At 43.8% G+C, this 19,467-nt stretch overlaps 1 protein-coding gene across 6 annotated transcripts in view; it reads left to right on the forward strand.

The window, feature by feature from the left end:
- The window catches only part of LOC144610402 (2-oxoglutarate dehydrogenase complex component E1), a 65,973-nt gene that overhangs the window by 1,478 nt on the left and 45,028 nt on the right, over nt 1–19,467 (forward strand). For all 6 annotated transcript variants that reach the window (XM_078429036.1, XM_078429039.1, XM_078429041.1 and 3 more), the window contains exon 2: nt 7,485–7,735. In XM_078429036.1, coding sequence (XP_078285162.1) covers nt 7,514–7,735 — 222 coding nt within the window. In that variant the 5' untranslated portion in view covers nt 7,485–7,513. The remainder of the gene's footprint in view (nt 1–7,484; nt 7,736–19,467) is intronic.

Genomic DNA, 19,467 nt, shown 5'->3' on the forward strand with positions numbered 1-19,467 from the left:
ATTAATGCCAAGGGAACACTCCTCGATCTGAATCGGATGAAGGCTCGCCTTGCCTGTACACTTTGCAGTGCCGCCTTGTCTAACTTCGGCAATTTTCATTAATATTCCGTTTTTGGTGAAGCTTTTGTTCAAGCTGTAAGTTCAGAAGAACTTACAGAAGCTGTAAGTTCAGCCTTCATCCTCCTGTATTGTCGCACATATGTTCGTTAGTTGGTTGGTTAGTTAGTTGGTCTAACTTCCAGCATGGCTTCAGGGTGAAATTTATGAATAGAATTACATGCTGGCCAGAAATACCAAGGAGTGAATTATTTGGTACAATTGATTTCTTGAGATTTTACTTTGCTTATTGTCCTTAAGAATGTAAAAAAGAATGAAGTTTTTCTTTAGTATTCAATCCACATTGTGATCACATAGTGAACCGAATACAAAATAATTAGTGACATTATTTTCTTAATTCCTGTAAAAACAAATGCAGATTGCGGAACTGTTTTGTGGAGTAGCTGCATTCAATGCGCAGCGGCGGCTCGGAGCTCCCTTTTGCCTGTCACTTTAGTTCTAACTCTTGCTCTGTCCGACTTTCTGCACTGTTACAGTGTGCCCCGATGTAAGCTTGAGGAACAGCACCTTTTATGTTCGAGAACATTGCAGGCTTCTGGGCTCATGATTAAATTCTACAACCTTAGATAACACGCTCTCTTTTTCTGATGGAACTGACCATTTTCTATGTGAAATATTGGCTCCGTTTTTCTCTGACAGTACAACCTGACTTACTGGACAAATGTTAATTAGTTTCAAAACTTTTAAGTTACTTTGTCCTTGTTCTCTATCCAGGTTGTATAATTTTCCCCTCTAACTTAGTTACCAACTAATGATTTCTGCAATTTATCCTCATGGCAACCCCAGCTTTACGTGATCAAGAGAAATATCCTTTGCCCTACCTATTCGTTCCTCCACTTTAAAACTTGTTTTCTCTCTTTCCCAGTGCTCACAGTCTTTTGCCTGAAAAACAATCTGTTTATCTTTAACCAGGATGCTGAGTGCTAATAGGACTTTCTGACGTTTCATATTTCCAATGTCAACAGCCTTGTCGTTTTATTTTCATCGCCAAATGTAGTCAACGTCCCTTTGATGGGTTAACTTAAGGAGGAGTTGGCGTGCTCTGTAACTTAATACTTATCAAAAATATGGAGGTAAATCTGCATTAGCGATGACCACTTGGGTAGTGAATTTTGTGTAATAGAATGCTACAAAGTTATTTAGAACTCATGGTAGGAAACACTTCCCCACAGGAGTTCTGTCTGGTTCTGGAAGGCATACATTTAGAGGGGTTCTGAGGTATATATTTTCACCCAGAGGGTAGTTGGATTTTGGAACACAGTGCCTGAGGAGGTTTGGAGGCAGGCAACATGCAAGTCTCTAAATGAGCACTTAAGCTGCTAAGATATAAAGAAAGGCTAGAAACCAAGTACAAGTTCCAGATGCTACGATCAGGCAAACGCCTCCGCTGTCACGCTGTGAAAACGGAGAGGATGAGACGGAGCTTCTTCCCACAGGCCATCAGGAATTTATAACCCCAGAGACTAAATTTTTGTCGACACTAATAGTAACTTATTAACTTTATTTATATGCTGTAACTGTAATTCTTTTTGTGCACAACCCGCAGGCATTGCCACTTTCATTTCACTGCACATTGTGTATGTGTATGTGACAAATAAATTTGACTTGACTTGATATGGAAGAATGCACATGCTAGAGTAACTCAGCTGGTCAGGCAGCATCCCCAGAGAACATGGGTAGGTGGCGTTTCAGGTCGATACCCTTCTTCAGACTGTGTGGCATGTATTAGGTAAACTGGGCAAAGGGGAGGGTGTTTTGATAGGCAAATGGTTGGACTAAAGTCAGAGAGAAAAAGAGGATTGAGACAGAAGGTTTGAAGAAATGCAAATTGCAAAGCCTGCAGAAAAGATGGAGGGAGAGAGGAGAAAAAGGTGCATGTCCATGTGGGGCATGGGGAAGCGAGAGTGTTTTAGTGGTTGTTTGAAATTGGAGAATTCGATGTTCATACTGTGGCTTGTAAGCTACCCAAGCGGAATATGAGGTGCTGTTCCTCCAGTTTGTGTGTGGCCTTTGGCAATGGAAGAAGCCCAGAATAATGGTCAGTATGGGAAAAGGAGTTAAAATGATTAGCAACCGGGAGATCCATTAGGTCATGGTGGACCGAGCATAAGACTTCAGTGCAAAGGTTGTTAAGTTTAATCTTGATCTCGCTGATGTACCAGAGGCAAGGGATATGAATGACAGGCACGGATGTGGTCAGTTTAAAGACCTGTTTCAGTGGATGCGGAAGATTCAAGTAGTTTAAAATTGAATCATACAGCCAGGAAATAGTCGCATGCGTTTGTTTGGGAAGAGAATGAATGGGTGAAAGATCCATCTCTTGAGTCAATTATAAAATACGAAATTGCTGAGCATTTGGATAGCAGTAACAGGATCATTCCGAGTCAGCATGGATTTACGATGGGGAAATCATGCTTGACAAATCTACTGGAATTTTTTGAGGATGTAACTAGGAAAATTGACAGGGGAGTGTCAGTGGATGTGGTGTACCTCGACTTTCAGAAAGCCTTCGACAAGGTCCCACATAGGAGATTAGTGGGCAAAATTAGAGCACATGGTATTGGGGGTAGGGTACTGACATGGATAGAAAATTGGTTGACAGACAGAAAGCAAAGAGTAGGGATAAATGGGTCCCTTTCAGAATGGCAGGCAGTGACCAGTGGGGTACCGCAAGGTTCGGTGCTGGGACCCCAGCTATTTACGATGTACATTAATGACTTAGATGAAGGGATTAAAAGCACCATTAGCAAATTTGCAGATGTTACTAAGCTGGGGGGTAGTGTGAATTGTGAGGAAGATGCAATAAGGCTGCAGGGTGACTTGGACAGGTTGTGTGAGTGGGCAGATACATGGCAGATGCAGTTTAATGTAGATAAGTGTGAGGTTATTCACTTTGGAAGTAAGAATAGAAAGGCAGATTATTATCTGAATGGTGTCAAGTTAGGAAGAGGGGATGTTCAACGAGATCTGGGTGTCCTAATGCATCAGTCACTGAAAGGAAGCATGCAGGTACAGCAGGCAGTGAAGAAAGCCAATGGAATGTTGGCCTTCATAACAAGAGGAGTTGAGTATAGGAGCAAAGAGGTCCTTCTACAGTTGTACCGGGCCCTGGTGAGACCGCACCTGGAGTACTGTGTGCAGTTTTGGTCTCCAAATTTGAGGAAGGATATTCTTGCTATTGAGGGCGTGCAGCGTAGGTTCACTAGGTTAATTCCCGGAATGGCGGGACTGTCGTATGTTGAAAGGCTGGAGCAATTAGGCTTGTATACACTGGAATTTAGAAGGATGAGGGGGGATCTTATTGAAACATATAAGATAATTAGGGGATTGGACACATTAGAGGCAGGAAACATGTTCCCAATGTTGGGGGAGTCCAGAACAAGGGCCCACAGTTTAAGAATAAGGGGTAGGCCATTTAGAACGGAGATGAGGAATAACTTTTTCAGTCAGAGTGGTGAAGGTGTGGAATTCTCTGCCTCAGAAGGCAGTGGAGGCCAGTTCGTTGGATGCTTTCATAGAAACATAGAAACAGAAAATAGGTGCAGGAGTAGGCCATTCGGCCCTTCGAGCCAGCACCGCCATTCAATGTGATCATGGCTGATCATTCTCAATCAGTACCCCATTCCTGCCTTCTCCCCATACCCCCCCTCTGACTCCACTATCCTTGAGCTCTATCTAGCTCTCTCTTGAATGGATTGAGAATTGGCCTCCACTGCCTTCTGAGGCAGAAAATTCCACAGATTCACAACTCTCTGACTGAATACCAGACCATGTGGACCCGTTGGGCCCAAACCTCTCCTGCATTGGTGCAGCACCCTCTCCTCCCCCCCCCCCCCCCCCCCACGTGACAATAAAATATTCAATTCGATTCAACGCGCCAATCTAATCATTGGGTGGATGGTCCGTACCCCGTGGTTAATCCCCCCCCCCCTCGCCCACAACCCCCAGGTGGTGTTGTGGCACGTGCCCGCGCCCGCGCTGGCCTTGCCGTGGGCCGTGCCGGTCTGCGCGGGTACTCACTGATCCCGAAGGCCATCTGCTCGCTGTACTCCTCCAGGTCGATCTGGATGCTGACGCGGAAGAAGTCCAGCTTTGCCTTGAGCTGATGGCACATGGACATCATGGTGGTCTTCAGCTTGGACAGCGTGCTGTTGTAGCGCAGCAGGCTCATCCTGGGGACACACAGCGCAGTGAGCCACGGGCCCGCTCCTCACAGGGCAGCAGCCGCTCTGGCATCCCACAGATACGCAGCAAGGGAACAGGCCCTTCAGCCCATCCAGCCTGTGCCAACCGCAGCCCCCCACTCTCACAACGGCCAATTAACCATCCGCCAGACAGCGGCACGGTGGCGCGGCGGTAGAGTTGCTGCCTTACAGCGAATGCAGCGCCGGAGACCCGGGTTCCATCCCGACTACGGGTGCTGTCTGTACGGAGTTTGTACGTTCTCCCCGTGACCTGCGTGGGTTTTCTCCGAGATCTTCGGTTTCCTCCCACACTCCAAAGACGTGTTTGTAGGTTAATTGGCTGGGCAAATGTAAAAGGTGTCCCTAGTGTGTGTAGGGTGGTGTTAATGTGCGGGGATCGCTGGTCGGCGCGGACCCGGTGGGCCGAAAGGGGTGTTTCCGCGCTGTTTCTCTAAACTAAACTAAACAGACTGAAGAACAGCTTCTTCCCAACAACCATTAGACTCTGGAGCACTCGTTTAGTTTTAAATTTAGAGATGCTGTGCGGAACCATTCCGAGTCCGCGCCGCCCAGCGATCCCCACACGCTTAATACTTCCTACACACACTAGGGACAATTGTTACACTTACCAAGCCAATTAACCTACAAACCTGCACGTCTTTGGAGCGTGGGAGGAAACCGAAGATCTCGGAGAAAACCCACGCAGGTCACGGGGAGAACGTGCAAACTCCGCACAGGCCGTCGGGATGGAACCCGGGTCTCTGGCGCTGTAAGTGCTGTAAGGCAGCAACTCTACCACTGTGTCACCCCCGATACAACACAAACCACAGCGCTCGGCCCACCAAGTGCTTCGGTGATGATCATGTATCTCTCCCTCTCGCTCCCCAACTTTGAAAGTCCATCGAGTTTGTTAATCAGGTGCTGCCCTTTATTGAAACATAGAAACTAGGTGCAGGAGTAGGCCATTCGGCCCTTTGAGCCTGCACCGCCAGGTCTCTCCTCTCCCTCTTGTTCCCCTGACTGGCAAGGTTGGGAGTGGGTTTGGAATTATGGATACAGTTTTTTAACTGATAAATGGTGTGTCAATTCCAATAAAGTTGATTCTTTGTTTTATTGCCTTTGTTGGACTGCTGTCTGGTACCCCATCCAGCTGTTGCCCTGTGGGCTAATGCAGAATGGTGAAATGTTTAATGTACAGTTGTAGAATATTCAGATTCCACTTTCATTTTGTCAGTAAAATGCTGTTGGGCATTTGGAAGTTCTGTTATTAGCTAGGAGCAAAACTGCAGATGCTGGATAAAATCGAAGGTAGACACAAAATGCTGGAGTAACTCAGCGGGTCAGGCAGCATCTCGGGAGAGAAGGAATGGGTGACGTTTCATCAGTCCGAAGAAGGGTCTCGACCCGAAATGTCACCCATTCCTTCTCTCCCGGGATGCTGCCTGACTGCAGATTTACTCCAGCATTTTGTGTCTACCTTCTGTTATTGGCTATCTGTGTCTAAATTCATTTTGTTAGTAAAATGCTATTGGGAATCTGATAGTTCAGTTTTAACTGTTTGTGACTAAATTTGTTCTTGAAGGTGAATCTTGCCTCACCTTTTACACCACTGTCCATTCGGGTTGAGACCCGAAACTTCTCTCCCGAGATGCTGCATGACCCGCTGAATAACTCCAGCGTTGTGTGTGTACTTTTGATTTTAACCAGCATCTGCAGTTTTTTCCTATGGTATTTAGCGAGGTTGTGCCTGCTCTGTGACAAACCACATTACTGCTTTCGCACAATTATTAATACCCTTTGGTGCACGATAAGAAAGCGATTAATCTCAACTTTTAGAAATGAGCAGGAGATGCTGACCCAGGAAGAGTTGCAGATTTCCTCCTCCCTCTGCATGAAGCATTGTTTCTGAACTCTGCTCCTGAAAGAACAGGCCCCAATGCTTGTATTTTGACCCCTTGTTCTACATTCTCTAACCAGCAGAAGTAGTTTCCATCTACTTTTATGGTTCCCCTTATTATATTGAACACACCAATTCACTACTGAACGTTTTAAATTCCTAGCACTACCTAGTTTATTTCCCTCAGAAAACGTTATTTTTTTAGATAAAAATAGAAAGTGCTGGAAATGTTTAGGCCAAGCTCATAAAGATCATTTTTCCAGAAACATAATGTAGCACTAATTGTTAGAGCATCTGAATATCTAAACCACAGGAGGACACTGCCGGTGAATGTGTTTCCCATGCTTAACCTCAATTTCCACCATTCAAATCTGTATAATATTGTTGTGGGATTTTGTGTGTCTGAGGGCAGGCAGCACATAGTATTTTATCCAAAAGGTGTCACCTCAGTAGTTCAGCACTTCCTCGGTACTGCAGTGGTGTATCTACTTGGATTGGCACGTGAATATATATTCTGTAGTGAGTGCTAGCAAATGAGCCACTGTTTCATTCAGTTTTTGCTGGGACCATGCATTCAGTATCAATGGGGAGGGAGGGAGAACAATGGACAATGGAGACCCGGTGTGGGGGGGGGGGGGGAGAGAACAAAAGGAGGAGTCAGCGTGCTTTGTAACTTTGTCAGCACCACTGTTTGTATACAAGCAAAGGATTTCACTGTTCCTTGTCACATGCGGTACAATAAAGTATTCCGTTCCATTCCAGTGTCCTCTTTTGTATTTTTCAAAAAAGTTTTTTTGCCCGTGCAAGTTTCTTTTTGTAGCACTTGCAATGTACTGCTTGATATTTGTCCACGGGGACTTGGGACGGGTGTTAGTCTTTGTTATGTTGTATGTCTTCCAGATGTACATAACTGCTTCCGACTTTATTTATCCGAGGTTTTTTTGGTATTTGCCACTTGAAGTAAGCATTGAGTATCGCATTAAATTCTTTGTTTCAAGTACCTCATTTACTGTTTTATCTCTGAATAAATCCACTCCATTTATTTTAGACCACTACTACATTTTATTTTGGGGTCTATTGTCTTGAAGTCCCCTTTGCCACAATCCAGCGATGTGGCTCATAGCCAAGTACTTCCTACCAAGCCATCTATTATCATCAATTTGAGGAGACTAGCTCCACTCAATGAACATAAGAATATTGCAAGCATGCCTCCTAATATTCTGTTGAATTTTTAAATGTCATTTTTACTGTACACTAATTTGTGCTTTTTTTTGTTTGCTTTGCAGTGGGGCTGTGGTAATATCAGGAGGTGAAAATGCATCGTTTAAGGACTTGTGCTGCTAAATTGAGGCCATTGACTGCCTCTCAGACTGTTAAAAATGTATCACACAGTGGAGCAGCAGTGTCTAGGACGTTTCAACAAGGGCGCTTTTATACAGCGTCTGTTGCTGCTGAACCCTTTCTGAGTGGGACTAGTTCGAACTATGTTGAGGAAATGTACTTTGCGTGGCTTGAAAACCCACAGAGTGTTCATAAGGTAAGCACAAGTGGAGGCGACCTATGCTCTACTGCCCTCGTCTCTTGGCAGTCTTCCGTAAGAGTGTTTCTGCTGCAAGGTAAGTGTTGGACCATCCACTGCAGCCTTGGAGCCATGGACAACTTCATCACTTTGCTGTTTTGCAAGACTTGGATTAAAGGAGCACTGCCTTGAAGAGAAAACAACATTTTGCTCCACTAATTACGAATGAAGCAAAGGCTGCAGTTCACCCAGGATAGTGTTAAATGATTTCTGGAATTCGCTTGCTGTTTATTCAATATTATCATAGTTCTGATTGCTGTCTTTTAACCCACCCAAGGTGGGGCAGAACTCAAATGTCCAAGGTGTGTTGTATGTCCGATTCCAATAATGTCATAAAATACTGCATGTGCCAGAAAACTAGCTTTAGATTCATAAACGGGTATAATTTAAACTTTCTTACAACTTCCCAGTAGCTAACGTTTTTTTTACATTTAACACTCAGCACCTAGAACTGCATAGTTGTCAGCTTGTCTGTTTTTTACATGTATTGCAGTTTGCTGGGATGGCTATTTCAAGCTGGAGATCGGGATTGAGATGTGTTCCCTAATGTGCAGCGTAGAATCACATCGTGAGTGGCATTTTCATTGCTGGCAGGTTCCCACAGCAAGAACTCTACTGCCCTCAGAAAGATGACAACATGAAGAGAATTGTGAATCTGTGGAACTCTCTGCCACGTAAGGCAGTGGAGGCCAATTCACTGGATGAATTTCAAAAGAGAGTTAGATAGAGCTCTAGGGGCTAGCGGAATCAAGGGATATGGGGAGAAAGCAGGCACCGGTTACTGATTGTGGATGATCAGCCATGATCACAATGAATGGCGGTACTGGTTCGAACGACCAAATGGCCTCCTCCTGCACCTATTTCCTATGTTTCTATGAAATCTGCCAAGATCACTTCCCGATACCATACAGAAGCATATTTCTTATTGGTTTTAATTTCCTTTCAGCTTTGCTGGGTACTTCTGTTAATCTGTTGTATATAAAGTGGTGTAAGGTGATACATGGTGCACCATCTTAGTACCAGCATGAATCTATGGTAATGTTGTCCTACTCCTACATTTGAGCATCAACCTGTCTTAGTTGCTTGTGACAAATATTTGTCTTGCAGTTGTAAGTTTTAGCACTCTCCCCATTCAAATTTGTTCCTGCACTTGTGCATGCAGTAATTACATTGCATGCTTTTGAAACAAGACTGCTGAGTGGGGTTTAGGAATATTGGAATATTTTATACCTGTAAAGGTTTAAAATAGACAATACAGAATTTTACACGTGTATGACAGCAGTGTACTGTGCTGACATGCAGAAACTGCTATCTGATTTGTCCCATCCTGCATATTCCCAATTAACAGTATGCCAAAGGATTTTGCTAAATACACAAGTTTTGTTGAATTCCGCTTTTGTCAATCTCAAGGTGGCATCGTTCCTAGTAATTCGCTGTGTAATTTCTCACTTCCACGTATGGTTCTTTTGCTCGATAACTCCAGTGTAAAGCAACATTATTGAACCTTTGTAATTAAAAATAGTTTCTCTTTATTTAATCCATCAAAATCCACCAAAGGCTTTCTAATTGTCTGAGGTTGCTTTTCGTGCTCAAAGCAGAAACCGCAGGTTTTTTTACATCGCTAAAAACTTAAATCAGCTAGAAATCTTTCCAAACTCAGATCTTGGCCTCAAAATGGGATGTCTGGTATTGATGTTTCTATTGTTATTCCATGCATTCCATGCATTCCAAGATCACTTCCTTTTGTGGGCTTTATAAAGCCATAGCTCCCATGTGTTTTTGTAACTATATTCTCCCCCTGTGCCAGCTTCAGAAATGTTCACCCCCACAGGTCATTCTTGTACTTTAAATATTGTACTCTGTTTACTTCATTTTGTATGTTCATTCTATCTACCACAATGAATTGCAGTTGTTAAATTTGTATCCATCGGTCTCTCTTTCATGGATGTGTTCCGCTGAGGTCTTTGGAATTTTAGTACACTTGAGTTTCACGTTATCAGCAAACTTTGTCCTGAGTTATTGAGTCATAGACTGCTCTGTGCCCAAGTCCAGCTCATTGACTCCTTCAGGTGAGCTGCGAATCCAGTGTTGATGCTTGAGGAGCGCCATGAAAATGACACTACCTGGCACTTGTGGTACACAGGTTACTTGCTATCATCGCCCCAGTCCGGATGACGATACAGAGCCAGTATCTGTAAGAAGATAACTGCAGATGCTGGTACAAATCGAAGGTATTTATTCACAAAATGCTGGAGTAACTCAGAAGGTCAGGCAGCATCTCAGGAGAGAAGGAATGGGTGACGTTTCGGGTCAAGACCCTTCAGACTGTATCTGATTAATATATCCGTTCATGTACAAATTATGGGGTTTAAACAGAAAGGATTTCACAGCATCTGTGAAGAATTGTGGTCCTTGACCCAAAGTATTAATTCCGATAACTTCTGTTTTCACTTCTGATTTCTTTTATCTGCTGTTTTGATTTTAAACAATTCCTGGTGAACCTGGGGAGGTGGGCAGTTGAAGGTGTTATGTTTTGAAATGGTTACAGGTAACCTTTGCCCAGAACAAAACACAAAATGCTGAAGGAACTCGGGTCGTGCAGCATCTGTGGGGAGAATGGGCATGGGTTGAGACCCTTGTCCAGGTTGTCTGGAATTCTGTCCTGAAATGATTTGACTTTCAGCAATCGCAACTATCATTTTGTGTTAGTTTGACTTGAGTTTTTAAAAAAAATCCAGGCCTGGGTAGTTCCAGCATGACAGTGTGCAGCCGTGTGTTGGCATTACGTAACTGGGGAGGGTTACATAACTGGCTCACCCCCAGGTAACATTGGCGTCTCTCGGGTTGGACAATAGCCTAGATTTGGGCATTAATCGTGACAGAATGAGAGAGCTATTGAGTTCAGGGTATAGCAATAAAGGAACTTTGGTTTTTCATCTTGATTAAAAGAGCAGTTAAGCAATCTGGCTGCCGCATTGTGAAATGGGAGAACAGTGAATGACAAAACTGAAAAGAGGGGGATTAAAAACACTAAGATGCTGGAAATATGAAACTAAAAGCAGTTTATGGAAATGCTCAGCAGGTCCGGCAGCAGCTGTGTAAATAATCCGAGTTGACGTTTTGATTCCAAAAGGGTTTTTTCAACTGCGAAATAGAATGTTGTAGAGAAGCATGGAGGAATAGATCATAGAGTTATAGAGTGATACAGTGTGGAAACAGGCCCTTCTGCCCATCGTGCCCACACCAGCCAACATGTCCCAGCTACACTAGTCCCACCTGCCTGCATTTGGTCTATATCCTCCAAACCTGCCCTATCCACGTACCTGTCTAATTGTTTCTTAAATGTTGGGATAGTCCCTGCCTCAACTGCCTCCTCTGGCAGCTTGTTCCATACATCTACCACCCTTTGTGTGAAAAAGTTACCCCTCAGATTCCTATTAAATCTTTTCCCCCTCACCTTAATCCTTGCTTCACCTTAACCTATGTTCACTGGTCCTCGATTCACCTACTCGGGGCACAAAACTTTGTGCACCCACCCAATCTATTCCTTTCATGATTTCATAATATTCTTAGTAACCATCAACATCTGTAGATTGTTTCTCACCTAGTACATCTCTTAAACCCAGAAGTCTTTAGACTACTATACAAGGCATCGACAAATTAACCACAAAATTCAATTTGTCGGGAATCGTACACCCAGGCAAAGGAGCTTTTGCCAATTAATTATTCATCGGTAATTTTAATCATCCTAGACTAACCAGATCAGGTTAGGAAAGTGAGCCTAAAATACATTTAGGCAGGTTCTTAAAATTATGTTGTGATCCCAATGATAGAAATTATTCTTTTAGATTTGTTCATGCACAAGGGAACAGAATTAATAAACTCGTAATGGCAGTGGTGAAATAATTTTATTTTATACCAGAAAAGACAGTTGCCCAATCTCTGCACAGTTGGGAAACAAGATGAGTAATAGCAGACAATTTAAATAATTCTGTGAATATACATTGCGACAAAAGGCAACATAGGGCGGTCATTAATCTGTGCTGAGCTTGGGATGGTTTGGATTTCAACCAAAAGGTTTAAAGTTTTAAAGCAAAAATAGTGAGCATGAAGACTTGAAGTTTAGATCCAACAAGGGTTGTCTTAAAGCAGAGTTTACACACAGTTTTCTCCCTCTTCAGAATTCTTAAAATGGTGAGAATTTCATACGGTCATAAGTGATAGGAGTAGAATTTCACTGTACCTTAATTGGTACATGTGACAACAAACTGGCCTTGAAACCTTGAATTGATCATGTTAATCTATGTAACCACAATAATGTCCAAATAATTGTGTCCTTTATGTCACAAAGTTCTGACTGATAATATCAGTACTGTACGCTCATCTTGGCAGATATTGCATTCCCATAATTGAAGCGCGTGCAATGCTTGCTATTCTGCTGTACGCATGGGCATTCCTAAACTCTGCTCATCGCATTCACACATCATCCTTGTGCTTGTCACTGACATTTGTTCCCAGTAGCGCAACTTCAATATCACAATCTCGGCTCTTTAAATTCATGCAGGAGCTTGTCCCTACCCGATCCCTTCATTTCCTGCAATCATTGAATCCAACACATCTCTTGTCTGCAGTTCGGGATTGCAATTTGGTGTCTACATAAAGAAATGTAACTATGTGACTATACATACTAAGCAGCAAAACTAGCATGCAATAGAAGGTTCAACAATCAACAGACTGGATTAAAGTTCTTTATTGAACAACCACCCTTCAGGCAATTTAATTAATTGTTTTGTAATGTAAAGACTGCTAGATGCAGTAAAGGCTCTAAAACTAGACAACATGCCTTCTGTCGTACTAAAGGCGTGTGCTCCAAAATTAGCCGCACTTCCTGCCATGGCATTCCACTTCAGTCAGAACACTGGCTCCTCCCCAACCATGTGGCATTACCTCTGCCCCAGCTTTAAAGTTATCCACTGTAAATGGCTCGATTATAATCATGTATTGTCTTTCTGCTGACTGGATAGCACGCAACAAAAGATTTTCACTGTACCTCGGTACATGTGACAAGAACTGTACTTGTAACAATGCAGCCGTTATCATTGAATGTTAAACTAAATTCCAGGGGTGAGATGAATCACGAGGTGCACTTGACATTAAGGCAGCGTTTGACCAGATATGACATGAATAAGCTCTGATAAAACTGAAGACAGTGGGTACCAAGGGGCAACACTCAAATGGTTACACATTGAAAGAATATTGTCGGAGTCAATCATTCCAGCTCCAGGAGATCACGAAGAGTATCCTGGGTGGTGTTTACGAACCAGCTAGCTTATACAGCTACAAGTCCTTCCTTCCTTCCAGTTGGTGCTACAAGTCCTTCCTTCCTTCCAGTTGGTTCCAATATTTTCGATTCCATTTGCAATGGAAAAAGTCAATTTGCACACGGCAAGACTTGAACGATATTGAGGCATGGAATGATAAGTAACATTCGAGTGCCAGAGAATGGCCATCTCCAGTAACCAGCTGCCCTCGCATTCAATTCCATGACCTATTGCGGTAGATCAGGGGTTGTCTCCTGATGTTGATGACTTGAATGCTCCAAAGCCTTACAGTGATTTGCAAGAATATTTCAGGAGCATGATCTACTTCCCCAATGGTCTGAATAAGTGTAACTTCAACCACACTCAAAGCTCGATGAAGCAGCTTGCTGAACTGCTACCCTATTTAGGGTGTAAACCAGCATCTGCAGTTCCTTCGTACGCATTTGGCTCAACTGGACATTGTGGGCCGAAGGGCCTGATCCTGTGCAGTGCTGTACTATGACTGGTGTCAAGGGTTACGGGGAGAAGGCAGGAGAATGGGGTTAGGAGAGAGAGATAGATCAGCCATGATTGAATGGCAGAGCAGACTTGATGGGCTGATTGGCCTAATTTTGCTCCTATAACTTATGACCTTACTACATTAAATGTTTTTCATGTCCACCACCAGCTGATTGTTGTGTGTGTCATTGCTGAATGTGTTGTTGCTGAAGCGATGCTGCCATCAACTTCCAAAGCGTGGATCTCCCTGTAGCTGACCATTTTAACTCCGCTTCCCATTCCCAGACTGACCTTTCTGTCCTCGGCTACCTCCATTGCCAGAGCGAGGACACACGCAGACTGGAGGAGCAGCGCCTGGTATTCTGCCTGCATAGCTTACAATCCAAAAGTGTTCATATTGAATTGGAGAATTTTAGGTATACCTCCTCCTACACCCCACATTTACTCTTTCTCTCCACCCCACTCTTTCCACCTTTCCACTACCTTTGAAATTTGCAACTCTTTAACCCAGTCTAATACATTGTGCTTTTATCTCTGGCCTTTGTTCCAGCCGTCTGCTTATCAAAAGCTGCACCCCTACATTCACAAATTGCCTACCGCACTTTGTCCTGCCTCTCCTGTTCTCCTGCAGTCTGAAGAAGGGTCTCGACCCGAAATGTCACCTATCCATTCTCCAGAGATGCTGCCTGGTCTGCTGAGTTACTCAGGCCTTTTGTGTATATTCCAAAGCCATGAACTCTAGACTCATTTTGACTACTGTTAATTTTTCTGTCTGCACCCATATGTTACATCCCACATTGAGAATTTGTTTTTATAGTTCTCTTTGATGCAGCATTTTATCAGTTTGTTGAGACGGCTCAACCATCACTCTGGAGGGCATTTAATTTAATTTATTGTCACATGTACTGAGGTACAATAAAAAGCTTTTTTGTTGTGTACTATCCAGTTAGCAGAAAGACTACGTGATTACAGTCAAGCTGTCCACAGTGTACAGATATAGGCTAAAGGGAAGGACGTTTAGTGCAAGGTAAAGTTCGATTAAAGATATTTTGGTCTCCAATGAGGTAGATCGTAGTTCAGGACTGCTAGTTGCGGTAGGATGGTTCAGTTGATAACAGCTGGGAAGAAACTGTCCCTGATTCTGGAGGTGTGTTTTTTCACACTTCTGTACCTTCTGCCCGATGGGAGAAAGTGACCAGGGTGAGACTCGTGCTTGATTATGCTGGTGACCTTGTCGAGGCAGCATGAAGTGTAAATGGAATCAATGGAAGGAAGGTTGATTTGTGTGATGGTCTGGGCTGCATCCACTACTCTGCAATTGCTTACGGTCTTGGATGAAGCTGTCCGAAACCATACTGTGATGCATCCCAATAAAATGCTTTCTACGCACATATCTGTTGTAGAGTTGGTTAGAAAATGAGCAATAAACAATTATTGCATCCTAAAAAACTTAATAAACAGAATCTCCCTAAGTGTGCCATGCTTTCAGCTGAAATGGTGGATAGGTGAATGGTGAATAGGATAGACAATAGGTGCAGGAGTAGGCCATTCAATGTGATCATGGCTGATCATTCGCAATCAGTACCCCGTTCCTGCCCTCTCCCCATACCCCTCATGTGATAGGAGCAGAATTAGGTTATTCGGCCCATCAAGTCTACTCTGTCATTCAATCATGGCTGATCTATATCTCTTTCCCCCCCAACCCCATTCCCCCGCCTTCTCGCCATAACCTCTGACACTCGTACTAATCAAGAATCTATCTCTGCTTTAAAAAAATATCTATTGATAGATAGCTCTGGAACTCTGTCCCTAAACTGTTGTTTCCTTTCCTCTTCTCCAAAAATCGACCACTTTGACTCAGCTTTAGTAGATCTGTCCCACAACATGTTTTACTGCATACAGAAGTGTTGTTGAATGATCTGCCTCAACATTTTATAGTGCAGATTAAAAACTGCAGCTAACACGTGAATCTTGAGTGACCTTCGCTTATAACATTGCCTTTGTTGCTCTGCGTGTTGTGGGCGCTGAATGAATTATTTTACTGCTGAATGCCAACGGAAAGAAGGGTGTTTTGTGGAGCCTTTTGGAATGCAAATCTCCCTGCCAGTAGAGCAGGGTGCACAACCCACCTTGTGTTTCTGCTACATTGAAGTCATTTCTTAAAATTCTTGTCAGCAGTTCAGTAATAGTTCAAAGTGGGAGTAAGTGGATGGATTGGATAATAGTTCAAAATGAAAGCAATGAGATTGTTTTTGGAGCTGAAGCTGGCTGAGAGCATTGTGGCAGGACAGGTTAGCTGAGTTATTCGGTGAGAGCTGAGCATACATTTAATTAGTATTTTAACAGCCAGCAAAGCAATACATTTTGGGGTTTAATGTGCCTAGTTGCAGGCTCAAGAGTCAAGAGTGTCTCAAGTATTTAATTGTCATATGTACTGAAACGGAACAATAAACTTCTCACTTGCAGCTGGATAATAAGTCTGTAGACATTGTACTCAATAGATAACATAATAAATAAAAGTCAATATAATAGAAAAAACAATATTAGTGCAAACAGAACAAGCCCGAAGTCCCTGGTGCAATCAGGGTAGTTGGTAGTTCGAAGTGTAGTTCATGGTTGTCCTTGTTCACCATTTTGCTCAATGCTGCTTTGTGGTCACCTGGGTGTGTATAATCCAACTTGCCTGGCTGCATTCCTAACTATCCACTTATAAGCAGGATATTATTTGCAGTATTTTTTCTTCCTACCTCAGTGCCCAAGATTTAGCAGCGGAGTGTGGGGGAGCAAAGCAGGCGGTCCAGGACAGGGAGCAAAGTACTTTTTAAATGTCAGTGATAAAACACATACCTGGTTCCAGTTGCTTCTAGATGTTGGGGCCAAAGTTTGATATGACAGGTGGACTGTGGACCATTTCATCCCAGTCTCTTCTGCTGGGCCAAGAGACTTAGATGTTCATGTCGCAGGTTAAAATAATTAAATCCATCTTGTCTAACGAATTAGAACAGCAATGGGTTACAGAGGCCAAGTAACTTACAAACAATCCAATACAATACAATATATCTTTATTGTCATTGTACAGGGGTACAACGAGATTGGGAATGTGCCTTCCATACGATGCAATAAATTAATTAGCTAATCAGTATAAATTTATACAACCCAGTGAAACAAAATTAGAAACAGATTTAAAACAGAATAAAGTTCAAGTATGTTGAAAGACTGGAGCGACTGGGCTTGTATACACTGGAATTTAGTAGGATGAGAGGGGATCTTAACGAAACGTATAAGATTATTAAGGGGTTGGACACGTTAGAGGCAGGAAACATGTTCCCAATGTTGGGGGAGTCCAGAACAAGGGGCCACAGTTTAAGAATAAGGGGTAGGCCATTTAGAACTGAGATGAGGAAACACTTTTTCAGTCAGAGTTGTGAATCTGTGGAATTCTCTGCCTCAGAAGGCAGTGGAGGCCAATTCTCTGAATGCATTCAAGAGAGAGCTAAATAGAGCTCTTAAGGATAGCGGAGTCAGGGGGTATGGGGAGAAGGCAGGAACGGGATACTGATTGAGAATGATCAGCCATGATCACATTGAATGGCGGTGCTGGCTCGAAGGGCCGAATGGCCTCCTCCTGCACCTATTATCTATAAGTAGGTCTGTGCCGGATCACTGCGATGTGACCATCTGGTTCATAGCAGCTATGGCCCTGGGGATGAAGCTGTCCCTGAGTCTGGAGGTGCGGGCGTAGAAGGCCATGTAGCGTCTGCCCGATGGTAGAATTTTGAACAGACTATTGCAGGGGTGTGAGGAGTATTTGTGAATGCTGGTGGCTTTTCTGAGGCATCGTGTGTTGTAGATGTCCTCCAAGGCTGGTAGCTGTGTTCCGATAGTCTTCTGAGCTCTATGGACTACCCGCTGAAGAGCTCTCCTCTCTGCCTCCGTGCAGCTGAGGTACCACACAGGGATGCCATGCGTTAGGATGCTCTCTATAATGCAGCGGTAGAAGGTCGTCAGCAGCTGTTGGGGCAGACCAGTCTTTTTCAGTGTTCTCGGGTGGAACAGTCGTTGCTGTGCCTTCTTGACCAGTGCAGCGGTGTTAGTGGACCATGTGAGATCCTCCGAAATGTGAGTGCCCAGAAACTTGAAGCTGGACACTCTCTCCACACTGTCCCCATTGATAAAGATCGGGGCGTATTCCCCGTTGTGTGATCTATGGAGCTTGATGATCAGCTCCTTGGTCTTGGAGGTGTTTAGGGACAGGTTGTTAACTGTGCACCAGTCCGCCAGGTTCTGCACCTATGCTCTGTAGTTTGTTTCATCACCGTTGGTGATCAGCCCGATCACCGTTGTGTCGTCTGCAAACTTGACAATGGTGTTGGTGTCGAGTGCAGGAACACAGTCGTGTGTGAATAGGGAGTAGAGCATGGGGCTCAAAACACAGCCCTGTGGTGTGCCGGTACTCAGGGTGATAGTGGAGGACAGGTGCGGGCCCATTCTCACTGCCTGCGGTCGCTCCATCAAGAAGTCCAGGATCCAGTCGCATAACGATGAGCTGAGGCCTAGCTGGTGGAGTTTGGTGATGAGCTTGGTGGGGATGACCGTGTTGAAGGCAGAGCTATAGTCAATGAATAGTATCCTCGCGTACGTGCCCTGTCTCTCCAGGTGAGTCAGGACAGTGTGAAGAGCCAGAGAGATGGCATCCTATGTGGATCGGTCTTTGGGATGTGGGAGGAAACTGGAGCACTGAGGAAACCCACACAATCACAGGGAGAACGTGCTAACTCCACACAGACAGCACCCAAGGTCTGAATCAAACCCGAGTCTCTGGCTCTGTGAAGCAGCAGCTCTGCCACTGTGCCACCCTGGTAATGTTGATTGTAAACATGACTGCTTGAGCTGGAGTCAACCCTTCAGATGCTGCCACTCTTTGGGGATTGGGTAAGTTACCAACAAGGTGTTGTAAGAAGCAGTCACCTCCCTCAAATTTGATCAGTTGTCAGGGATCGGAGGGTATGACTGAGTAGAGGGATCTAAAGTGTTGCACTGAAAGCACCTCTCCCTCGATTTTCTCAACTCTAAAAAGGGTAACATAAAGTGGTATAAAATTATTGTTTGAAGTGCACTGAGTAAACTGATTAGAAACATAGAAAATAGGTGCAGGAGAGGCCATTTGGCCCTTTGAACCAGTGAGTGAACATTATTTAAGCAACTAATTCATAAGTGAGAGAATTTTGCTGAACTTTGACGGTTCTGCTTGTTGACATGTGTTGCGAAACTCGAGATTCCGCATTGTTCTTAAGGAACGCCTTGGCCGAATGATTGGAGCATTGTGTACAGATATCTGTTTCTTTGTGCGTGATGTTATTATCTGTTATCTGCAAAACCTGCAGCACCTATGTGCAGGTCTGAGTAACGTAATTTAGGCGGTCTCGATAAAATCGCAACACCCTGACTAAGCTATTTAAGGAACTAAGATATGTGCTAGTCTGCACATGTACTTGTTTGTTCGGCAGAATATACAGATGCTCCTCAGCTTACGATGGGGTTCCATTCCGAGAAACCCATCACAAACCCAAAAAATTGTTAAAAAGTCGAAAGGCATTTAATACACGTGATCACGTGGCCGGACGCGAGCAGCGGCTCGCTACTGGTCGCTGCCGTTTGCACCATCGCACCATCGCAAAGTTGAAATATCGATTGATTTCTTTGACAATATCACTAGGCAGAAATGTAGAAAAGTTAAAAACAGGAATCCCAGGAGAAAGTTGAACATCAACTTATTACAAAGTTTAGTTTTTTGGCCACTTGGAGTCAAAAATGACAAACACACTACATAGGGAAATAGGTTGTACCTTCAGGGAGGACACACTTACACCT

The sequence above is a fragment of the Rhinoraja longicauda genome, chromosome 36 (genome assembly GCF_053455715.1).
Source record: "Rhinoraja longicauda isolate Sanriku21f chromosome 36, sRhiLon1.1, whole genome shotgun sequence".
Lineage (NCBI taxonomy): Eukaryota > Metazoa > Chordata > Chondrichthyes > Rajiformes > Arhynchobatidae > Rhinoraja > Rhinoraja longicauda.